The sequence below is a fragment of the Balaenoptera acutorostrata genome, chromosome 11 (assembly GCF_949987535.1).
Source record: "Balaenoptera acutorostrata chromosome 11, mBalAcu1.1, whole genome shotgun sequence".
NCBI lineage: Eukaryota > Metazoa > Chordata > Mammalia > Artiodactyla > Balaenopteridae > Balaenoptera > Balaenoptera acutorostrata.
The window spans coordinates 85,151,350-85,175,115 of NC_080074.1; the positions used below are offsets into that span (position 1 = coordinate 85,151,350).

The window sequence follows — 23,766 nt, forward strand, 5'->3', positions numbered from 1 at the left end:
AAAAAAATAAAAGATTTTTTAAAAATTAAAATTGTCTGACAGTAACAAAAGTTGGCATATATGTAGATCAGTGGAAATTCTGACTTGCTGGAGTGTAGATTTGTACAACTTTGGGTCTGCGGTACTGATTTGGCAATATCTAATAAGTTGAAAATGCCTATATCTTAAGACCCAATCATTCAATTCCTAGGAATGTTCCTTTAAAAACTTTGAAATACATGCATAGAGAGCCATGGAATAGAATGTCCATTGTATCACTGTTTGTAATTGCAAGAAAAAAATAATCTTTTGAAAACAACCTAAATTTTCATCAACAGGAAAATGAATAAATTAATTGTTGTATATTCCTATAATGAAATATAGTATAGCAAAAATGAATGAATGATATCCATGAACTATTATAAATAAATCTCAAAAACAATATTGAAAAAAGATATTATGCTACCATTTATAAAAAATTTAAAATATTGTAAACAACATTAATTATTGGTTATGGATATATACATATAAAAAGTATGAAAACATTCATAGGCATGACAGATATCAAATTCAGGATAGTAGATACCTCTGGAGAAGGAGGATGGGGTAGGAGAATATGATTAAGAAAGGAAACAGGTGACTTCAATATATTGCAATGTTTTCTTTCTTAAAAAAATGAAAACACTTATGACAAAATATTAAAACTTGATGAACCTGAGGCTGCTTTATTATTCTGTCTATGCTATTATATACTTAGAAATTTTCATAATTAAAATCATAGGATTGTATAGAATTGCCCATACGTGTTCAAACTCACACAAAAATAAAAATAAAAATCATAACCTAAATTTTTTGAAAATGGTAGATCTGGGATTCTACCCACATGTGTTTTATTCCAAAGTTGAAGCCCCTCCTGCAGTTTCAGGCCCCCTCTCCTTGCCTTTTCTGATCCTCCCCGGAAAGGATGAATCACACCCTCCTCTCTGCCACCTTCTTTAGAGCACCAACTTAACACTTGGTTTTTCGACTGTATCGTAGCTGGTTGTGTGTGTGTGTGTGCCCTCTCCCAGACACAGCTCCTGGGGGTAACGCACTTGGCATTTGCAAAGACACAGGGAGAATGGCTAGATGTGAAAGGTTTCTGTTTTACAAGTAGGTACTCTTTCGTTGATAGGCTTCTGTTCTGTTGCTTATCAACCACCTAACTCACTCTTGTGGTAACTTATCAGAAACTAATCATCAGTAGGTTCTATAAGTACCTACTTTTGCAAAATAATCCATTTTCAAAGAATATAAGAGAAACAAAATTGTGTTTCAGCATTTCTCATGAATCGACACGAGGGGTAGAAGTGCTACCTATTTGTGGGAAAAATAAACTACTACAATTCATTTGTTTCACTTAAAAAATTTTCAAATCCACAGAAGGGAAAGGAATCTTATAAATGTGGATTTAGCCTACTCCAGAGGTATAGAGATAGGCTGAATTTTATGATTCAGGCATAATTAAGTAGGTTCTCAAATTAGGTCCCACTTCAGAAATGATTGTGCAGATAATTCTACGTTAATACGCCTGGGTCCATCTATCTGAAACAGTACAATAAATAGAATTTGATGAAATGGTACAGTATATAGAAATTATACAGTAAATCAATATAAATTCAATAATAGCAGGAGCGTAAATGAGAGAACCATCCTGTTCAATCTTTAAAAAATATTATCAAGTGGCTTTTCTAATTAAGAGCACTTTTTACAAAAAAAAAAAAAAAACACCACACACACACAGACACACACACACACAGGATATAATGGAACATTAAGTAATATATAGTAACATTACTTCTTTAAAAAGTTTTTTGTCCTTTTCATCATGAGGTTAGTGTCCCCAGGCAGCCTGCAGCCTCTCCCGCATTTCCTCTCTTCCCTTCCATGGCAACATGGGTTAGCTAGACACTGAGCTTTTTGTGATGTGTGTGTGAGGACGGGGAGAAGGGGAGCGAGGCTTCAGGGAGGTCTCCAGGTGGAAAAGTTTGTGACGCACTAGATTCGGTGACTGAATGAGTATTTATCGAGGGTTCTCGAACACAATAGTTACGGTCACCCTATGTTCATTTTTAAAATTATGTTTGGTCTCAGAGCCCTTAACTCAGAGGGAAACTCTTTCATAGGCATCCCAAACCACTTGTTCATGAAAAGATTATGCGACAAAGCCAACCTGCGTGGGTTTGATCCTTCTGTTTCAGAATCTGAGTAGCGAGCGCATGAGAGACATGCGTAAACTTACTGAACGTGGAACATGTGCACTAAAATGGTTGAATTCTGTCCTTCATCAGTATGCAGTCATGGAGAAGTGATTTTGCATTGGTTATAAAGCGTGTCCACCTTACGGAGACCTCGTTTGCCCTCTTGCTGCCTCTGAAGCTCCACCCCTTCCCTGAGACCGGGATAGTCGCCCTGTGTTCGTCTCCACAGCTGAGCAACCTCCACCCTCCAACAGAAAGGATGAAGGCTGAAATGCTGTTTCCCTTATCTTGGAAAAGGCCCCTTTTATAGCTTTCCTGGCACAGCTAAATGGCGCAGGTAATGGCCTGATAGGTGTGCCACACCTGATACTTTAGAAGGAAGCTGGTAAGTGTTCTGTTTTTCCCTAGCAATAAAGCGAAACTTCTCTCCCTAGTTAGGGTCTAGTTAACACATTAGCAAGTCCCCCTCTTTTCTCCTCACCTGTCATTATCTTCCACGCAAGAGAGAGGTCTTGATAACAACCTATCTTAATGGGATTTTAATGGCTTATTACAGTGAATGCTGAATCCAACACTTTCACAACAACAGTTGAGTGGGATGCTGATAAAACAGCATCCTCGAGGTTTCTGCAGCCTCTCCCAGCCAGGGGGAGTTGCTCATTTTCTGCAACAACAGAAGCAGCCCCAACCGAACTTCTTCAGCAGAACGTGAGAATGCTTATTTGTGAACAAACCATTTGCTTTCTAACATGCAGGCACTTACCAGCCTTTTGCCAGAGTGAGGAAACACAGCACTGAAACACTCACATTCAGGACTGTGTTAGGCAGTGCACGTTGCTTAGCAACCTTAGATCAGAGAGCATCAACTTTAAATATGCACAAAAACCAAACCAGCGATATTCCAGCATGTGTCTGGAACCATGGCCTCGCCTTTTGTTTGCTACTCATTTTGAACTCGGATTAGACCAAAAGGTGGCATATTGGATGGTTCTACTCGGTCTTCTCTAGTTTTTCCCTCTGGGATGGTTTGGATTTGTGCAGCACTTGTTAAAGTAAAGCAGAGACCCTTAGAATGTTTAGGGTTTTTAAGCTGGACAAACAGGATCAAACGAGAAGCCCTGACAGTGTACCTAAGGAGGATCCATCAGGAGCTGCACGCTCGTCCTGGAGGCTGTGACAGCATCAGGCCCCAGGTGGCAGCACCCTCAGGGTTTTATTTTGACCCATTCCACAGAACAAGGAGTGTTCATCTAATTTTCAGAATCATCATCAAAAATGAAAGCATCAGCTGCATATTACACAGAAGACCTGAGAGCGGGCTTCCCTTGAGTTCTAGAAAGACCAAGCCTGAGATCACCGCTCCCAGAGGCCAGAGGGCTCATCTAATTGCTGAAAATCTGAGCATCCGCCACCAGCAGGGCTCAGTCAGCCACCCTCATTTTCTTGCCTCAGAGGCCAACGTGTCATGTAGCTAGATCCTGATAGCGACTCACTCCCGGACCAGCCAAGAAAGGCAGAGATTTACTAAATGGTGGGTCCTAAGCCTTAAAGCTAAGGCAACAAATGAAACGCCTAAGCTACCCTTAGAATTGTAGGCACCGGCTACATCTACTTGATTTTATTTTTACTGAAATTTGACAAAAGAAGCAATCCGTGAATGCATTGAAAACACCCTCCTCCATATGTTCCACTACTGGCATGAGACTGAGCCACGCCACCCCGCCGCACTGCCAAGTGTCAGCTTACTGGTTCAGAACCCTCATCAGAAACATTCAGACTTCTAGCTGTTCCATGAAAGCCACAGGGCCTTCCTGAAGAAGCTGAGAAACACACTTAAGAATCACTGAGGTGGCTGTACAAACTGATATTCCTCACTGAAAAGGCTATGGATTGAATTTTGCACACCCGCCCCCAATTCATATGTTAAAGCCTTAACGCTCAATGTGACTGTGTTTGGAGACAGGGCTTTTAGGAGGTAATTAAGGTTAAATGAGGTTGTAAGGGGGAGGTCCTAATCCTACAAGACTGGTGACTTTAGAAGTAGAGGAAGAGAGTGAGATCCCTCCCTCTCTCCAGGCACATGCACCAAGGAAGGACCACGTGAGCACATAGTGAGAAGGTGGTCATCTGCAAGCCAGGAAGAGAGCCCCTCACCAGAACCCACCGTACTGGAGCAGGCTAAGACAGAAAGGAAAATGTATTTTAGTTATTGCCGTATGTGGAAGCGTAGACATATGAATTTTAAAATCTACCAGGGTGATGGAGTGAGCTGCCTCGCTCAGTCATCTAACAGTTACTCCTGCCAAATTTTATCTCAATACACTGAGATCTGAGGTAGCATCCAAACCATCTGAAAGACGACATGCCTCTGAAATAGGCTTTTATATAGTTTATGCTACAAATACTGTTCCCAACATCAATTTTTTAAAAGAAGATCACCTTCAGCTTATGAACTCATTGTAATAAACCTAGACTTGAATAAATCCAGACTTGAATCCAACCCTGGATTTTAATGGGCTCTTCTGAGCAGCATTTCTCTAGTTTGCCAGGATCTAAGTCCTAAAAATGAACTGTACTTTGCAGTGAAATGGTATCTAATTAAAGTTTAATGACTAGATTCCATTCCTATCCTACAGCAACATAGAAATATGCACACTGAACTCTTCACATTATCTTGTGTGTATCCTTTAATGTTTATGCCAACCCTTCAGGGTACAACACGGGCAAGTGGACCCAGTTAAAGAACACCCTTAATAGAAATGTCATGGACAAGGTTAATGGGAAGAAAAAGTCCAGAAAATATCCATTTCCTCAGATCAAACTGAAAGTGGACATCATAACGGCAATCTATAAAACTATTGGACCAAATATTAGGGAAACCTATGCCATTGCTTTCTTTGTAGAAGGTAAGGATGGTAATATTGGCATCTAGCATTCAGCCCCATCAATCCTGATTTGTCCTAATTTATTCAAGTTAGGGGAATGCAAAATAAGTCACGTGACTTCTTTCTTTTTTAGATCCTGCAGTCATTTTATAACATGAAATAAAATATCTCAATAATGCTAAGTTAACATGTTCTGAATATTTCTGGAACCCAAGGGCCCACAATGGAGTAATAACACACTCCTTATTATCACCTCTTAGTTCTTTTCAACATTATCAATAAACTTAAAATTTTCTATATCAGAAAATACAATTGTATGTCATTTCTCAAACCATAGTTTAAAAATGGGTATACATAAGTTCAAACAGAAACTCTAATAATGGCAAATATGGAATAGAGTTTGGTTTAACACATTGGATACCGTTATGTGTCAGGGATAAATAATGGCCCCATGGACGCATAATATACTTAAAGAGAATTAATTGCTTTACTTTTTATTTGATTATCCCCAAATTCTATGCACTACTCTTTCTACCATAAAAAAATAAAACCAAAATGATAATTGTCAATATTAAAAGTTTCTAGAGACTGAATATATCCATAATACAGGTTGAAAAATATCAGAAGCTGTCCCTTCTCCTCCTTTTTTAAAAAGAGAAAGGAAGTTCAGGGATAATTTCCTCATTGTATAAGCATTCCCTTGGCCTTTGCATATCTGGCTTAGTATGAAGCTAGCAATAGAAGTGAAAATACATTCTCCTAATGATTCTAAGCATCTAATTATTTTGTTCCAACTTTACTTATTCTTTTTAAATTTTTTTTGTTGTTTTATTATTAACTTTACTTATTCTTTATTCAGTATTCCTAAAATTCTTTCAGAGAGCATGTCACCAAATTCTTGAATATTGCCTTTTGTGTTCACTTATTAAAATTATTTTTTTCCCAAATTAATCCAATTACATTCCATTTCTAGACTTACTACAACAACTTCATGTACCTATAAGATAATTATCCTCTCATTACTTATTATACGTACTCAGTGGAGACTGAGTTAGGCCATGGGATTATCACTCCTCAGTTCCTAACTATCCTGTGACAGTTGCTATAATCAAAATTATTTCCCAGCGGTGCTAGAGATGCAATTTTAAGTTTTGGAAGCATATTAAAGCCCCAATATGAAAAATAATGTACTACTATGCAATGTGTTCCTAAAAATATAATTCCAGATTAAATTCTCAAATGTCAATATACATATATAGAAAATTGGCATCATTTTTTTGCTTCTTGACTTGTTTAGGGTCTATCCAAAACCCCAGTGCCAAATCTTTCTCACTTCCAGTTTTTCTTCATAACCATGATCAAATCATTTAGGCAAACCATCATGTTGCAGTCTCTCCACTTATAAATTGCGGATAATAATAATATCTGTTCCTTACTTGCTATATGTCATATATCTACTTGTGAATTTCAGGGTGTATTCTTTTTTAAAATAAATAACCACCCAATTTTCCCTTCCATTAAGTCAAGATTAAAAATAGATTTTAAAAATCTGAATACACCTGCATTTTGAATTCCTTAGAGTAAGTTAACATATGAAAACTAATTGAAATTCTTGACAGTACTCTTAATCATTACAGATTCATACGATAAGTTTTATGAATGACATTAAGGAAAGGAAATATTCTTCCCTTTAAGCTCTTTCCTTAAACTTTCTAATGTGACTACTGTAGTATATTTCTCAGGGATTTTATTCCAGGGGGATGGGGGATGGGAGGCAATGGAGCAAGAGTGAGGAAAACTAACAAAGCACAATAAGGCAAATAAATTCCCACTTTCCATGGGAATATCCCTACAAGGGCCAAGAAACTAACAAACACTAAACATCCCCATTGGGGAAGAGAAGCAAGAGTTTGCTCTTAAATTGACTTCAGATAGAGATGCCAAAGCAAATAAATCACGGCAAGTGAAACACTTTGAAAGGTAAATGGACTTTAAAAATATTTGCGTAGGTTAAATTTTTTAATCGGAAGTATTCATTACTGTCAGATAAGATAAGGCCACATGTCCATCAGGATCTCTGGAGATCTCCTCCTTGTATATGATTCATTATTTTTAGACCAATGCCTAGCTTGTCAGACATCCCCAACAAATGTTGCCAAATGAAAAAAATAAGCCAAAGTTCAAACATGTTATGCTTCACCTAAACCAATTAAATTGTATTAATTTGAGTAAGAAGTAAGTAAAGGCCCCAAAGTTCTTAGATTTCTTCAATCCTTACACATTTTTTCATCAATAAGAATTCTGGAATGACGTGCAAACTTGAATGTCTATTGGACCCAGCTACTCAAGCCATTAACGGAATAAAATGCAAACTTCTGTTTCCTAGGATCCCTTGCCCCTAGCCAAGTTCATCCTCAAAGACCCTGTTTCACTTTGTATTGTCCTTGTGGAGTGACTTGCAACCCTCAAGCCATGTAGAAAGAATTTTGAGAGAAGAATGGCACTTTTACAGGTACGTGGTGTCCAGAGCAGCTCCATTCTTTTTTTTTTTTCCTGTACGGGAATCTTTTGTAATTGAAGTAAAAAGACTTCAGTCATGTCTCTGACGGAGAGTGAGAGGAGTCATATTTACAGGTAGGTAAGAAATAACCTATTTGTTTTTCTAAAATTCCTCTGGACATAAATCTCTGATTGGAGATTACCAATGGCTTTTTTTATAACTAGAATTTCACTGAATATTCATCAAGCCACCCAGATATTGGTCAAGAAGAAGTTGCCTAAGTGAATTTATCCATATACCTAGATTCTATCATGGGAATGGTGATACCCAAATCCCAAAGTAATGCGATAGCAAACCTTGTAAAATGAAGTAGGTGTCACATGATCAGAGGCAGCCAGTATAAACAGAAATAGAAGAGTGAAGCAGGCCAAACTGTCGATGGGGCGGGTGCCTCAGTCTGGGGGCCCTGCTTGAATTCAGTGTAAATTCCGGAAACAGGTTTGACTCTGCCTCAGCCTCAGGGATTGACCTGTACTGCTTTGGTCTAACAGGTCTGCTAAATAGGGCAAACTTTCCAGTATTCCCTGGGGAATATACCAGACTAGAATCATTCCACGTCCCTAGGGAAAATGACCCTGAGGAGGCCCTTTTCCCCCAAGTTAATTTTTATAATCCTCCAGAAAGATTCAGAAAGTACTGGACTCATCTTATACCGCTGATACTGCTAACAGTAACTTGGCTGGCATCAGAGAAAGGTGAGATGGCCGAACTGATAGCTTCTTCAGGGTTCAAACTGGTTTGGGAAATGCAGTAAGTCCAAAGTGACTGTTCTGCGTGATTAGAGATAAAATAGAGCCACTGCTACTTCGAAGAGCGCCACTACCAATGACTGCTCCACTCATCACTAAGAAAAAGGGCGAACTCACTGAACGCTTACCGTGAGCCAGCACTGTTCTAAGTATTAGAACATGTATTCATTTATTTATTCCGCAGGACAACCCTAAGAGATAGGAATTATCATTACCATTCTGATGTCATCAACGAAGACACAGAAGCCTAGAGAAGTTAAGTAACTTGCCCCAAGTTATTCAATGAATAATGGCCGGGCGGGAGCTCAACACCAGGTGCAGTGTTTCCGCTTCTGTACTTCACCACCCGGCCTCCCTGCCTCTTCCCTTCCTTGAAAGCTTGGAAGAGCGCCCCAGGACCAACCACAGACAGCCTGAGGAGAACAACAAGCACGGAGTCTGTGGGAGACGGGGGCTAGCTGCCTGCAGCTCTGGCCCAGCTGGGATGAGATTTTCCTTGCCTGGCTCCTCAGGGCCCCTCCTCACTTGTCTCAGGCCATCCCCACTAACTGCTCTGCTCTGCATATGCTCTCTGTTGAAAGACAAGATTACAGATATCATCAATACAGATGTTACTACAAGAAAACTTCGAGTGGATCCCAGATTATAACTGAGAAAACTGGAAAAAACAGAGAACTGGCTGCAGATAATGCTCTTTGCACCATATCCAGGGAGTTTCCAAGGGCAACTAGGAGCATGGGCTGTTCCTACAAGGAGCTCATGAAATTTCAGAGCTGCAAGGTTTGTACGTTCCTGTCTTAAACATTAAGACAAATTTTCCCCACCTAATTTGCTTTTTTCGTACTGGACTTTCTAAAGTTGAAATAAAGAAAGGTTAGAAAACACATTTGTAAATGATATTCAAAACCACTGAATGAGAAGTTTCGTTCCTTTCTTCTTTGAATTCACCTAGCCTTGAAGAACAGACAGTTTTTTTCCCTCTGAGTATGTTGAAGTCATTGAAGTGACTAAAATACCCAGTATATCTTAGTGAAAAGCTATTTTTAAAATCACTTGATTTAGAAAACTCCGATCATGATAATTTCATGGGAATTCTCAGTACACAAAAGTTTTAAATTACTCTGCAAGAATTTGGAGTTTGAATAATCTTAAATAGAAAATACCTGCATCAATGCATACTTAATCAGGTGTTTTTAACATCTGTCCCTGATCCAAAATTATTTTGAGGGTTGTTTTATAAGGTTCAGTTCTTGTGGTCAGTAATAGCAGTAATGATGCAATGTGAGACTAGGAGCCAGAGGTGTCGATTCTGGTCTCACCTGACTCCACCACTTTTCACCTCTGGGCTTTGAGAATGCCATTTAACTTCTCTTAGCCTGTTTCCTCGTGTCCACAGATGAATAACAGTACCCACCTGAAAGTGTTGTTTCAGGGACCAAATGAAATAATGCACGTGAAAGAGATTTTAGTAAGCCCGAGGCACTATAATAATGAAATTACAAACTAAATGTGGGAGCAGCATGGCCCAGTGAGGAAAACGCAGATGTAGTCTGGTGCTAAAAGGAATCAACTTGGTTGATTTGCCAACTTTGCCAACTCATGACCTTCAGTGGGTTTGCCCTTGGTTCTCTCATTTGAGAAATGGAAGGATAATAACTATCCCATAAGGCTGATGTGGGGATTAGAAATAATACGTGTAAGGCCTCTAGCAGGACAGGCCCACAGTAGGTGCTCAATAAATGGCACGCATTTCATACCAGAGAATCCGTTTAATTAAGCCAAGTATGCTGTGTCCAAACACTCACTCACAACAGCTGAGCGGTGTTCTGCTTAGACCAGTACATTCATTAGCAGAGTCCCAAATAAGACTCCTGCCACGGCCAGCACCCTGGGCTTATCCCACTTTAGATTCCAGTGGATTAAGGCTGTGCTTGCTGTATTCACATTTCCTGCCTTCAACCACTGTTTTATAAACTTACTACCGGAACCTCAGATTTAAAAAATAAAATCAATTCTACCCAATGTGGCCACTCCAAGTACAGGATTTTTCCTAACTTGCTTTTACAGGATGAACTTATTCACTTTTTTGCTACTTCTGCAGGGACGAGGGTGGGGTCCGCGGGCGAGGAGAAGGAAAAAAACCGAAGTGAATCTGCTGTTGTTACTGAGGCTGTTCAGTGTGACCAAAGTAAGCAGCCTGTGCCTCGCCTCCCCAGCTCCAGCGCGTGAGGGTCAGGCCTGTCGGAGGCGGAGGCGTTCGGAGCCACAAGCAGGACAAGGGCACGAGCCCCGCCGCGCCCGGCCCGAGCAGACCCGGGGCGGCGGGCATCGGTCACCAAGCAGGCGGCGAGTTAGAGGCGTGGAGCCGGGGAAGGGCGCATGCAGGTGGGTTAGTGGTAACTCGACCATGCGGCGTGGCATTCCTGTCTGGCAAACGCGCTCAGGCAAAACAGACTCGATGCTTACAATGATCCCAGCCCAAAATGGAGTGTCTCTGACTAGCAGGGAGGAGCTGATGCCGGCCATGAGAAAGCCCACCACGGTCACGGCGACGCCCAGCGCCAGCTGCAGCAGCGCGAGCAGCAGCGGGAACCGGCAGCCGCAGCACGTCCGGGCCTCCTCCTCCCCGCACTCCTTGGGGGCCCCCGCGCCCCTCTTCGGCCCCATGTCCTCGGGCCCCGCGGCGTCGGCGGCCGGCGCTCCCCCCTGGCTCCGCGCGCCGCGGCCCGGCCGCTCCCTGCCCATGGCGGCTGCGGGGGCGACGGCGAGGGCGGCGCGGGGCGGGCCGCGCTGGCCCTGCTCGGCGAGTTACGGAGGCTGAACAAATATGGCAAACATTTGGAGCGACTCGCCGAGCCTCCGAAGGCCACGGGGAGCCCGCGGCGGCGGGGGAGTCGAGGGGGGTCGCCAACTGCCAACTCGCCGGGCGGGACACAGCGCCCGCCGGCTCGGGCAGGGTGGCCCCGCGCCTCCTAAACCCCAGCGCACTTTGGACAGGCTGCGTGTGCGCGCGCGTGTGTGTGTATGTGTGCGCGCACGTCTGTGTACGCGGCCGTGTGTGTGTGTGTGTGTGTGTGTGTGTGTGTGTGTGTGGTGTATGTCTCCCACTCCAAACCCCAGGATTTTTTCGGTTTTGTTTTTGTTTTCTGAGAGGTGCAGTGCAAGGTGATGAATGTTTAAATCATTTGAGTTTAATTAGTAGAAAATTTAATCCGAAAGAGGCGTTGCTAGGCTCCAAGCTGTGAAGTTCCAGAAGTTAAATTGTTCTTTATTTTCCAAAAAAAGGCATGGGCTCTTTCTTTTTAAATTCTGCAATCCTGCTGACAAATCAAGGCATTTTTCCCACTGAGGTATTTGCTTTTGAAATTACTATTTATACAGATGCTGGGCTAATTGGGAACTCTCTCACATTTTTTTTTTAAACATCTTTATTGGAGTATAACTGCTTTACAATGGTGTGTTTCTGCTGTATAACAAAGTGAATCAGCTATATGTATACATACATCCCCATATCCCCTCCCTCTTGCGCCTCCCTCCCACCCTCCCTATCCCACCCCCCTAGGTGGTCACAAAGTAAGGAGCTGATCTCCCTGTGCTATGCAGCTGCTTCCCACAAGCATCTATTTTACATTTGGTAGTGTATATATGTCAATGCTACTCTCTCACTTCGTCCCAGCTTACCCTTCCCCCTCCCCGTGTCCTCAAGTCCATTCTCTACGTGTGCGTCTTCATTCCTGTCCTGCCCCTAGGTTCATCAGAACCTTTTTTTTTTTCGATTCCATATATATGTGTTAGCATACGGTGTTTGTTTTTCTCTTTCTGACTTACTTCACTCTGTATGACAGACTCTAGGTCCATCCACCTCACTACAAATAACTCAATTTCGTTTTTTAATGGCTGAGTAATATTCCATTTTGTATATGTGCCACATCTTCTTTATCCATTCATCTGTTGATGGACCCTATTTGTTTTTAAAAGCTCTTTTAATCGTTTATATAAAGTCCCTAGCCAGTCTTCGCTAATCTCCACAATGGTGCCTACGGGGATTATTACACACTTTGGACGTGGAGGATTTAACTCAGTCCACGTTTGAGATATTTTTAATGCACCTACAGCGTGCTAGAAAATAAGGATGCTCAAGGTAGATTTGGTCCCTGCCAAAAGTCACCGAACAAATCAATAAAACCGATTATTCTTATTCCCACATACCTCTCCTCAGTAGCACTTACAGCAAATTTAAGTGAAACCACTCAGAAATGATCCCATCACTTTACAGTATTTATATCTACTTTGGTATGGTCATTTTAGCATTCAGAAAGCTTTATTTAAAAAAAAAAAAAGATGTTGCCAAGATGCTAGGATAAAGCCTACTCCTAGATTGTTTGCTATCAGCTAATTTAAAGAAAATCTAACTTCCTGCTTTGTCTCCAAAGAATTAGAAACTAATCATCATCAGCTCTCCCTGGGTACCTTTGAAGGTATAAAATATATTCTTCTTTTATGAACTTCAGTGTTTTCCTTATACCTTCCTTCTGGATCAGGGAGAAAAATATGGTCCATGGAACCAATGCAGTAGCTTAAAAAGCAGAAACCAAACTGCACATCCCAGCGCTCCCCCTAGAAGCAGTAGAAACGGCGCTCACTCTCACGAGAGGAGCAGAGGGGCTGAGGAAAGGTCATTGTCAGCTTTGGGACCATTACACCATTAGGATTTCTAGTGAGAACAAATAATAGCTGGTGTTACATCAAGGTACCCATGTGACTTGTGCCTGATTGAGAACAACCCAAATGACAAAAGAGAACAATACTTGGTTTTTCTACATAAACCAAGAAAACATTTTTAGGAAGCTGAGTACATGGAAGTAATTATTTGTTCTTACGAATAATATAGCTACCAGTTACTGAGTATCTATCTATTCTGTAACAAGCACATGCTAGGTACTTTACATTCTTGACAGTTACTCGTTGTAATTATAGTTTCTTCTTTTAAAGATGAAAAAATGGAGTAGCAGAATCAATAAGTAGCCAGATTACTGGGCCACTCGCCTAGTTAGGGATGAGTGAGGGGAACCAAATGTAAACTCTTGTGGATTACCTGTTTTGTTAATCACTTCTTGTAGGCAAATAAGTGGATGGACTGATTTAAATCATTTGTGATTTTAAACAATTTAATGATCATAGGTAGTACTTCATCTATCACAGAATTAGCTATTAGCCTTGACTCTAAGAGTATTTGAGTACTTTACAAAAATATCTTGATCCACCACCATAATGTATGTGATAGTTGACTGAGACTGTTATTTCTGTTAATGATTTATAGCTAGATACAAGCTCTATTTTCTGACCATACTGCTGGGCTGTCAGTTAGTTAAGAATAAAATATTCTTAGCCTTTCCCTCAATATCTTAAATTAGATGTTAAGTTAGAATAGGTAAACAAAATAATAGGGTATTCCTGTAGGTTTGTCTTCTAAGTTTCAGAACTAGTGTGGCTTACAGTTGCACATAAATTCTTGTAATGAAGGCTTACTTTTAACTGCCTAGGTGAGACAAGTTACAAATGAAACCAGTAGCAGTGAACAACAGCCCAGATAAATTGTAATCCTTCTAGTCTGATTACAATTTTCAGCTTCCAGCAAAGGAAGGCAGTAGTAGTATGGGGAGCCTTACACCTGCTCAGATTCCCAACCACACACGTGAATCTGTGTCCGAGGGGGCCTGGTCTTTGGCAACACCACAAGGTGATAGTGATGAGGATGGTAGTCTCACTTACTTAATGTGAGGAAGTAGAAACAAAGAAGAGGATGACAGAAGTTGTCAGAAGGTTAGTGATGAAGAGTAATCAAGGCTAAAATGGTATCAAAGGGTCTTTAAGAACAACAACAAAAAAGGTCTTCCTTTAATATGTCCTTTCCACAGGAAAAATCACCATTTCCAGCTCACCACATAGTTTAACAGAAATGAACAGGATTTTTTTAGTATTCATAAGTTATAATGTCTCTGTTTTATAGGTTAAGCAATAACCTCTTCAGATATTTATATTACCGGGAAAAAAGGCAAAGTAGAAACGAAGTGTTTTCAGATACTCTACTGGCTGCTCCCATAACTCAAAACTGACAGAGATGGTAACTTAGAAATTATAGGAGAGTAGTTAATAAAAGGTTTGAGATTATTTTGATCCTGTGAGGAAAATAACAAAAATAAGCTTAGTATTTCTGTGTTTGCTGCATTTCAAATTCAACATTATTTGGACGTATTTGTGCTTCAGAAATTCAGAACTGGGGAAAAAAATTAGTGTCATTAACAAGATGTCCTTTGGAAATACGACTAGAAATAATCTCTAAACCAACTTATTTTTGAACACATGATCTTAGATTCACCAAGAACAAAAAAGATTTCATAGGAAAAATTATTACAGTTTCAAGGTCTGTGTCAAGTCTCTTTAATATGTAATGACATATATTTTAAATGTTCAATTAGATTTGATTTAAGGAAGTATCAAATATTCTACAGAGAACAATTGAGAGCTCATTTATGATATGCAGCACCATTGGTCTCCATATCTAAAATAACTCTAGAGATATTGCTGACATGCGTGTGTGTACAACAAATAAAAGAAAATCTAATTTTTTTGTATTTTCTTTATTTATATATCATTAATTCTAAATATTTCTTTTGGCTCAAGTTTTTCTCCAAAGATCTGACCCATTTATGATCTTTGTATGGCAGTTTGTCTTTTCAAGTTAAATGTCATATGTGCAGTGTACTCTCTATGGTTCACATAGGGCTTATAACTTTCTCATTCTATAGAGTGTCCATAGCAATGCTAACTATGAATCCTTTCCTAATGCATTCCACCTATTTATATGATGTTATTTATAATATCAAATTTTTCTACATGCAATTTGTACATGTATTTTTGTCTATATAATTTCGATGTGTGCACTGCATATGATAAGGTAGAAATAACCAAACTTATTATAATTAAGAAATATAGGGAGAAGAATGGATAAAAAATTGTGGTATATTCATACAGGGAATACTACTTGCTAATAAGAAGGAATGAACCATTGATATAGTCAATGACTTGAATGAGTGAAAGAAATTAGACACAAAAAATAAATACTGCATAATTCCATTTATGTAAAAATAAAAATAAAAAGGTAAAAATCTATGATACCTGAATTTAAAAAGAGGTTGTAGAGTTGGGATGAGAGAATTGACCAGAAAGGAGCAAGACAGGATTCTCTGGGGTGATGGAAGTCTTATATATCTTGGTTTGGGTGGTGGTTACGTGGTATAAACGACTGTGAAAGACTCATTGAACAACACTTAAGATCTGTGCCTATTATTCTTTGTAACGATATCTCAATTTTTGAAATGTAATAAGAGGAGAAATACAGGACGTCATTGTATATCCATCAGTTATTAACAATAGAAAAAGTAAAGTTTCTTTTTTTTAATCTAAATTATCTTACTAAACTCTCTTCATTTCTCTCCTGCCATTCTGATTCCTCTGTAGTAATTATCTATTGCTGCATAATAAATCACCCAAAGCTTAGCAGTTTGGAATAACAGTAGTTCTTTATTATTTCATAATTTCTGTGGGTCAGATATTCAAATAGAGTATAGCAGGGATCATTTGTTTCTTCACATTTTCTGGGGTCTCAGCTGAAAGACTTAAAGACTGGGGTCTGGAACCATCTGAAGTTTTGACTGAGGCAGAAAGATTTGCTTTCAAGGTGGCTCACTCATCTGGCTGGTAGGCTGGCTCCTTTCCATGTGGCCTGTCCGTGCATTGGCCTCTCCACAGGCTTGTTTGAGTGTTCTCACAACATGATGGCTGACTTCAACAAGAACAAGAGATTCAGGGATTGAGAGAACAAGACAAAAGCTATCCTTTTAATGACGCAGCCTCAGAAGTCACTTAGCAACACTTGAGCCACACTCTATTCTTTAGAAGCGAGTCACTAAATCCAGCCCACATTCAAGGGGAAAAGAATTAAGATCCGAGTATTGAAAGAAAGAGTATTAAAGAATCAAAGAGGATCAAAAGCATATTTTAAAACCACCACATTTAGGTATCACCACATTGAGATATGACTGATATACAAAAAATTGCACAAATTTAATGTATATATCTTGATGAATTGGATTTTTTATTGCATAGGGAAAGGGCATGTATGCTACACATTCCATGGCTTCATCAAAGACTCCAAAATCTAAGGAATCCAGACTTCTTTCCTCAGCTCTAGATCTGAAAATGTAAATACCTACTTACAACTCCATTTGAATATCCCAAATGTACCTCAAATTCACCCTATCCTTGAACTCCACAGAGAAATCAAGTAAGATAAACACAAAGTGTACATAGACTTTAGTGGCAAGGTGGTCATTGGTTGCCCTTGCCAAGAGCAATCCATATAGAGTTTCAAGATTCCAGTGAGTTTAAGAGTGAGTGGGAGGTGATGAAGGGGGGAGAAAATTGTCTATGGAAAAGCTTAGCTGTGAAGGGAAAGAAAGAGGAAAAGCTATAGCTAAAGGGATAATATAAAGTTGAGGAAAAGTGTGCCTCTCTTTTTTTGGACAATTGATCAGATAAATTCCTTGAGGTGGGAGAATTAGTCAGAAGGAAAGTCCCTTCACAGGCTGAGATAGAAGGAAGGAATGTAAGATAAGATAAAACACAGTTAAGTTTGCAGGTGTGTGAGGAAGGCAGTTGAGGGAATTTTCTGGCCTCCTCTAGGATGTATACACAACAAATATAGTACCAACATTCTCCTAAATGATGCAGATTTTAGATACAGAGCCAGTCTACTTCCATAGCCTATCCCACAGCACATTTTATTGCTGTATCTCATAAGTATAGATTTAATGAAACTATATCATTTTCTGAAAAATTTCTCTAAAATAACAAAAACATGATTTTCTGTAAATTACACTAATAATGATATCTGGAATGTGTATTTGTATATGTATATATATACACACATACATACATATATTTTATAGGTTACAAAGTACTCAAATTATTACTCTCTAAATCTAACCAAAACCCTATGAAGTCGAAATTTCTTCAGTGGTTAAGTGACTTGATCAAGGCTACATTTTTTAACCATTTTTAAAAATTGAAGTATAGTTAATTTACAATGTTGTTAGTTTCAGGTGTACAGCAAAGTGATTCTGTTTTATATATATATTATATATATATGTATGTATATATATATATATTCTTCTTCAGATTCTTTTCCATTAACGGTTATTACAGGATATTGACTATAGTTCCCTGTGCTATACAGTAGGTCCTTGTTGTTTATCTGTTTTATATTCAATCGTATGTATATGTTCATCCCAAACTCCTAATTTATCTCCCCCTACCCCCACTATCCCTTTTGAAGGCTACAAGACCTAAGCTCTAAGTTCTCTGCTCTTGCCATTTATATTTTAGCTGAATGACTTGGATTTTTTAGCTTTATTGCGATGATTGGTACACCACACAAAAATTGCACAAATTTACTGTATATATCTTGATGAGTTGGATTTTTATTGCATAGAGACATGGCATTAATACATTGCACGCATAAGCAGACATGCGTGGTAAAGGCAAATGTGTGCTAATATACACGTTAAACGTGTTAACATATATGTTAAACATGCATGTTTAGGGCTATGCTCTCAATTCCGATGTGTGGGTTTTCTCCCCACACCACCAAGCAGTTCTCCAACACCAGCTGGGTGTCCTACAATTCAACTCAATTCTGACACTATCTAGCCAGAGACAGCATCAGATTCTAGGTGTTGAGGGCTTGGTGCCACAAGACTGCCCCTACTTCAGATATAAATCGCGAGTCCAGATGGTTATCTGTGCTCCTGACCCATTGGTTATAAATCAGAGGTTTCTGCAACCCTTTCCTTGGGCTTAACTTAGGACTCAGGAAACTATTTTACTCACTAAATTGCCTGTTTATTACAAAGGATGTTAACAGATACGAATCAACAGCCAGAGAAAGAGATACATAGGGCAAGGTCCCAAACAAAGGAGCTTCTGTCCTCATGGAGCTTGGGGCTGTGCACGGTGGCATGTGGAAGTGTTCTGGTTCACCAACCTGGAAGCTCTCCGAATTCAGTTTTTTGTTTTTGGTTTTTATGGAGGCTTCATTACATAGGCATGATTGATTAAATCAATGACCATTGGTGATTGGTTCAGCCTGGGGTGGAGGCTCTCTCCTCCCTGGGTGTCTGGAGGGTGGGACTGAGAATTGCAACCCTCTAATCACTCGGTTGGTTCTCCTGGCGGCCAGCCCACATCCTTAGGTGTGTTCCAAAAGTCATCTCGTTAGCATAACAGAAGACACTTTTGTCACTTTCCTCACTTAGGAAATTCCAAGGATTTTAGGAGGTCTGTTCCAGAAATGGGGACAAAGACCAAATATATATCTTTTGTTATAAATCACAATATCACAAGGGCATAAGTGCTTGGTGCATAGATATCCCTGCCGAGTCCCAGGGTAGTGAGAACAGATGCTGTGTAGAATCTGGACCATAAGCACCGTGAGGACAGACATCTTGCTTTTCTTAATCATCATTGTTTCCACAGTACCCAGCACAGTGCAAAGAACATTGCATGGCTTTAATAAATATTTATAGATCCTAAATAGTCATACAAGTTACACACAAGATTCATCTGGATTCAGATATTTCTTTTTTTTTTTTTTTTGAAATTCACGTTCTTTTATTTATTTATTTATTTATTTATTTATGACTGTGTTGAGTCTTCGTTTCTGTGCGAGGGCTTTCTCTAGTTGCGGCAAGTGGGGACCACTCTTCATCGCGGTGCGCGGGCCTCTCACCATCGCGGCCTCTCTTGTTGCGGAGCACAGGCTCCAGACGCGCAGGCTCAGTAATTGTGGCTCACGGGCCCAGTTGCTCCGTGGCATGTGGGATCTTCCCAGACCAGGCCTCAAACCCGTGTCCCCTGTATTGGCAGGCAGATTCTCAACCACTGCGCCACCAGGGAAGCCCCAGATATTTCTGATATAAACAATATATCTTTAAAATCCTTGAATGCCTATTTTGTTCGTCCATTTTTCTTTTTCTTTTAAGAGTTGTCTTTAGGAATAACTCAATCGAGACACTTTGGATGAATTATAACCAGGTTTTCTAAATAATAACATTGAAAACACCATAAAGTCATTTTAAATATCCTATGTGTTATAAGCAAACTATACGATTTTCAATTTGACCACTACTCTTCCTCTTTACAGTAAGTGAGTCACTGTCTGACTCCAAGCCAGACTGACATCTTTTTTCATTTTCATAATATGCAGGTTTCCATAGACTTACAACTCCCTGCATTTGGTTCCATATCCAGTCATCACCTCCTTTAAAGACATCTTTGGCTCTAAGACAAATCTTTATAGGCTGTGTTCTTGTCCTCCTACCATTTTTCTATAAACTCTCTCTCATTTTTAGTGCATCAGTGAGTGCAAACATCGGACTCAGCCCGCCTGAGTTCCAATCCCGGCTCCAATTCTTACCAGCTGTATGATGTGGTCATGTTCCCTCACCTCTCTAAGCCTTGATTTCCTATCTGTGAAATGTGACTATTAAAAGTACTTATCTCAGAAGGTCTCTATGAAATATAAATACAGTAGTTCATGAAAACATGGAGGACATTTCCTAGCATGGATAAGTAATCAGTAACTGTTAAGCTATTATCCTAGCTTATCATTCTTGGCCTACACAAGGGGCTCAATCAGTATTTTCTGAATGGTTAAATAAATAAACAAGTCAACAGATACTCCTTTTGTTTAATTACTTCTATCCCTTGAAACTGAAGGTACCCTGACTGATGCTCCCGCCCAGGTGAATCTCAGCACTGCCACGGGCATCCTCGTCTCTGCAACAATAGACCTGCTGTTGTCTAAGAAAACCATATAGGAGTGACAAGTGAGTGGTGAGTGGTTTCTTTTTTTTTCTGTCAAATTGTATCAGAAGATATGAAGCCACTGTAGGGCAGGATAGATTTTTATAAAGTTTCTATTTACAATACTTTTGCAATGTAGCATATAAGGAAATGCCAAGTGCTATTTTATAATCCACACCACTTTCAGCTTAGGTGTATTTGTATGAGCTCCATATTATGCTCAACTAGCTAATTATACCTGGAAATTTTGTTGCTCTTTTACTAGCCTAAATCATAAAATTAAGTAGTAGGTTAGCAGATACTTGTATGCACTGCTTTTTAAGCCAGGGTTGCAGGTCAGAATCACCTGTAGAGTATTTGATACATGTGTTTGTTTTTAATGTCTGACTTAGTTATATTTTAGGTGGGGTCTAGGCAGTTAGTACGTTTGGGATGTACCCCTGTGATTAAGTCCCACTCTGAAAACCTGCCCAGGACACACTCCCAGCTAAGCTCAACACCCTCCCCATCCCCTAAGGCAGTAAGAAACATTCCTTTGTCAAAGACTGACTGTAACTTTATCATTTTATTTCTTCTTGGTACCTTTTTCTCAGGAGTGAGTGCCTGTACAGCATTCTTTCTTGAGTTCATTCAATAAACATTTAATGAGTGCCTAAGATGGCCAAGTAAGCCAGCAGGCACTGATGGTAAAAAGGCAGCAGGTTCCTGCTCTCAAGGAGCCCACATTCAACTGGAGGGAGACAGACACATAAACAGGGAAGTGTAATAAAGTGTTACGTGTGCGAGGACAGAATTGTGTGTGAGGTACAGCAAGGCATGAAGGCACCGTGACTCTACTAGAGAGTGTCACAATCAGTGTCATTTGCCTGCATTCCTGGGAAACATGTGGCATAGCAGAGTAATTATTCATGCCTTGTGGGTTTTTATCTATGGGGTGACTCTGGAGTGTGTCAGCTTGGACCTACTGGTTCAGACTTACAGCACCATGTCTCCCAGCCAACAGCTCCTTCCCTGTGCCTAATCCTTGGAGACAAACCTTCCTAGTTTCACTTTTTTGCTCCTCCACCTCAGGGTAGTAAAGGTATAATCAGACCAGGGCAAGGCGAGAGGAGCTGACCGACTCTCAATACCCAAGCATATTGCTGGCCCCTAGGAGGGTAGCCCTCTCTCAACTCCCCTGAAGACTGAAGAACCAAGGTCTTGCTGGAGTTCATGAACCCCATGCCTGTCAATCATTTTCAACTTTCTTCAACATCTATTTTTTTACTTAGTCATATTTTTTTATCCCTAAGCAATCTGTAATAAACATGTAGTACACCATGCAGATTTTGGGAAAGGGCATTTTTTCAATGTCATGCATTATTTTTTGTTCTATTCCTAAAAGCCTAAACAATCCATATTTTAAATAAAAAATAATTTAATTTTCTTGTGCATCCTGTTTAGAGAGAGTAGGGGAAGCATGTGAAATGCTTATTGAAGGAAGTTGCTTGAGGTTTAATAAGAATGAAACTAGCACCTAGAAAAAACTCATCAAGATGCTAAAAGCAGTTGCTTGGGGGCAGTGGGACATGGAAAATGTTTTCCTCTTCTTCCTATTTTTCTGTTGTCCTCGAACGGGCACATTATATTATGATGTAACCAAAACAAAACACTAAACAAAACAAAACAAACACCCCCCAAAACCCTTAGTTTTCAAAAGAAACTCACTTCAGTAGAGATTGGGTCTTAGATTTATTTTAGAGTCACCTAAACAATGGAGAATTAGGTACATAATGGATGCTCAATTAAAAAGATATTACACTTGGTAGATTGAGAAGTTCTCTCTGGATTGAATCTTCATATATTAATTGAATTTAGTTTCAATAATGAGATGCTGCTAAGATAATATTTTTAAAAGAAAGTTTGTGAAAAGAAGAGATAAGTATAATATACTAAGGTAAAGGCAAAAATTTCTGAAAGTATGAGGGATTATAATAAGCCAGTGGTTCTTATCCCTGACTGTGTATCAGAATCACCCATGATACTCTTTTTAAATGTCTGTGACCTAGACCTTCCTCTAGAAACTCTAATTCAGGAAGTGGGTTGACATACAGCATCTGCACTTTTCAAAGGCTCCGTAGATAATCTTGATGCAGATGGTAGGATTGTAAGCCGTTATTCCAAATGAAGTGAATCAATCAATCCAGGCACCAACTAATGCATCTGAAATGACCTGGGTCCTTCAACTTTGTCAATTAAAAGAAGTTAAACTTTTATTTAGTAAAGCTATAGTTGCTCAAACACTTGGAATTTTTCTTTGGGAAATTTCATCAAAGATGATTTAAGAGCCGCCCAAGATAATCATCCTTATTACTTAATGCTTGTGTAAACCTAGCCTGCTAATTTTATTTTATTAAAGATTGATTACCAGCTTGGGACAGAAATGTAAAGGCAGAGGTAATCACCTTATCCCTCCATTCCCATTATCTGCTACCCCCAGTGAATGCTCGATTAGCCTCTGATGAATGAATGAATGAATGGTTCTTCTTCCTCATTTTCACAGATGAGCCTTCGAGCAGTCGTGCCACTTGCCCACGGACTCACTACTAGTTGATGGCAGTGCTGGGACTCAAAAATCAAGAAAGCCCATTCTCAGGGCTCGAGTCCTCCCATGCTGCCACATGCTTTACTCACCTCCAAACAACTGTTGATTTTCCCAAAAGTTAAATCCATCCTTCAAGAATGCTATTAGCTTCCATAGAGAGCATTACAAATAATGTACCACAATTCTATAAACATAATTGACAAAAATACTTAGAGCAGCAGTAACACCATGTGAGTGGAATGCCTTCCAAAGTGACTACTTCGAAAGAGACACGATTTCTACATATAAGTTCTGGTTCTTAAAACTCGTAAAATAGATAGCTAGTGGGAAGCAACCGCATAGCACAGGGAGATCAGTTCTGTGCTTTGTGACCACCTAGAGGGGTGGGATAGGGAGGGTGGGAGGGAGGGAGATGCAAGAGGGAAGAGATATGGGAACATATGTATATGTATAACTGATTCACTTTGTTATAAAGCAGAAACTAACACACCATTGTAAAGCAATTATACTCCAATAAAGATGTTAAAAAAACAAAAAAAAACCCCTCAGTCTTTGATTTCTAAGTTGCACAATGTACCCTCCACTTATATATTGTTCCAATGAGGGGCATCAATGTGCCAGGTTTAGTTATTAGTTTCCTTCAGGTCAGTATCTCACTGGAAAAAATTGGCTCAGATCACCTTACCAAAAAAAAAAGCTAAACTTTGATCTGTAATTAATTGGTGCCTCTGTTTTCACAACTGTACATTTTTAGATAAGACTGCCAGATTGCCTCCCTAATTGGCTTGTGTAAACTGTCCTGTAGAACCAAAAGAAACTGTAGGGTTTTTTTTTTAATGCATTT

The 23,766-nt window shown here is 39.6% G+C and overlaps 1 protein-coding gene and 2 long non-coding RNA genes across 3 annotated transcripts in view; 1 reads left to right on the forward strand and 2 right to left on the reverse strand.

Annotated features, from left to right (window-relative positions):
- SSPN (sarcospan) overlaps positions 1-11,417 on the reverse strand; it is a 40,157-nt gene extending 28,740 nt beyond the window's left edge. The window contains exon 1 of the mRNA XM_057556727.1: positions 10,880-11,417. Coding sequence (XP_057412710.1) covers positions 10,880-11,158 — 279 coding nt within the window. The 5' untranslated portion in view covers positions 11,159-11,417. The remainder of the gene's footprint in view (positions 1-10,879) is intronic.
- Positions 10,600-23,292, forward strand: LOC130709228 (uncharacterized). The gene is made up of 3 exons (XR_009009733.1): positions 10,600-10,798; positions 20,252-20,368; positions 22,881-23,292. It is a non-coding gene; the product is annotated as an uncharacterized LOC130709228 (long non-coding RNA).
- Positions 16,029-23,766, reverse strand: part of LOC103017622 (uncharacterized) — a 99,989-nt gene continuing 92,251 nt past the window's right edge. Inside the window, exon 4 of the long non-coding RNA XR_003621735.2 lies at positions 16,029-16,259. This is a non-coding gene — a long non-coding RNA (uncharacterized LOC103017622). The remainder of the gene's footprint in view (positions 16,260-23,766) is intronic.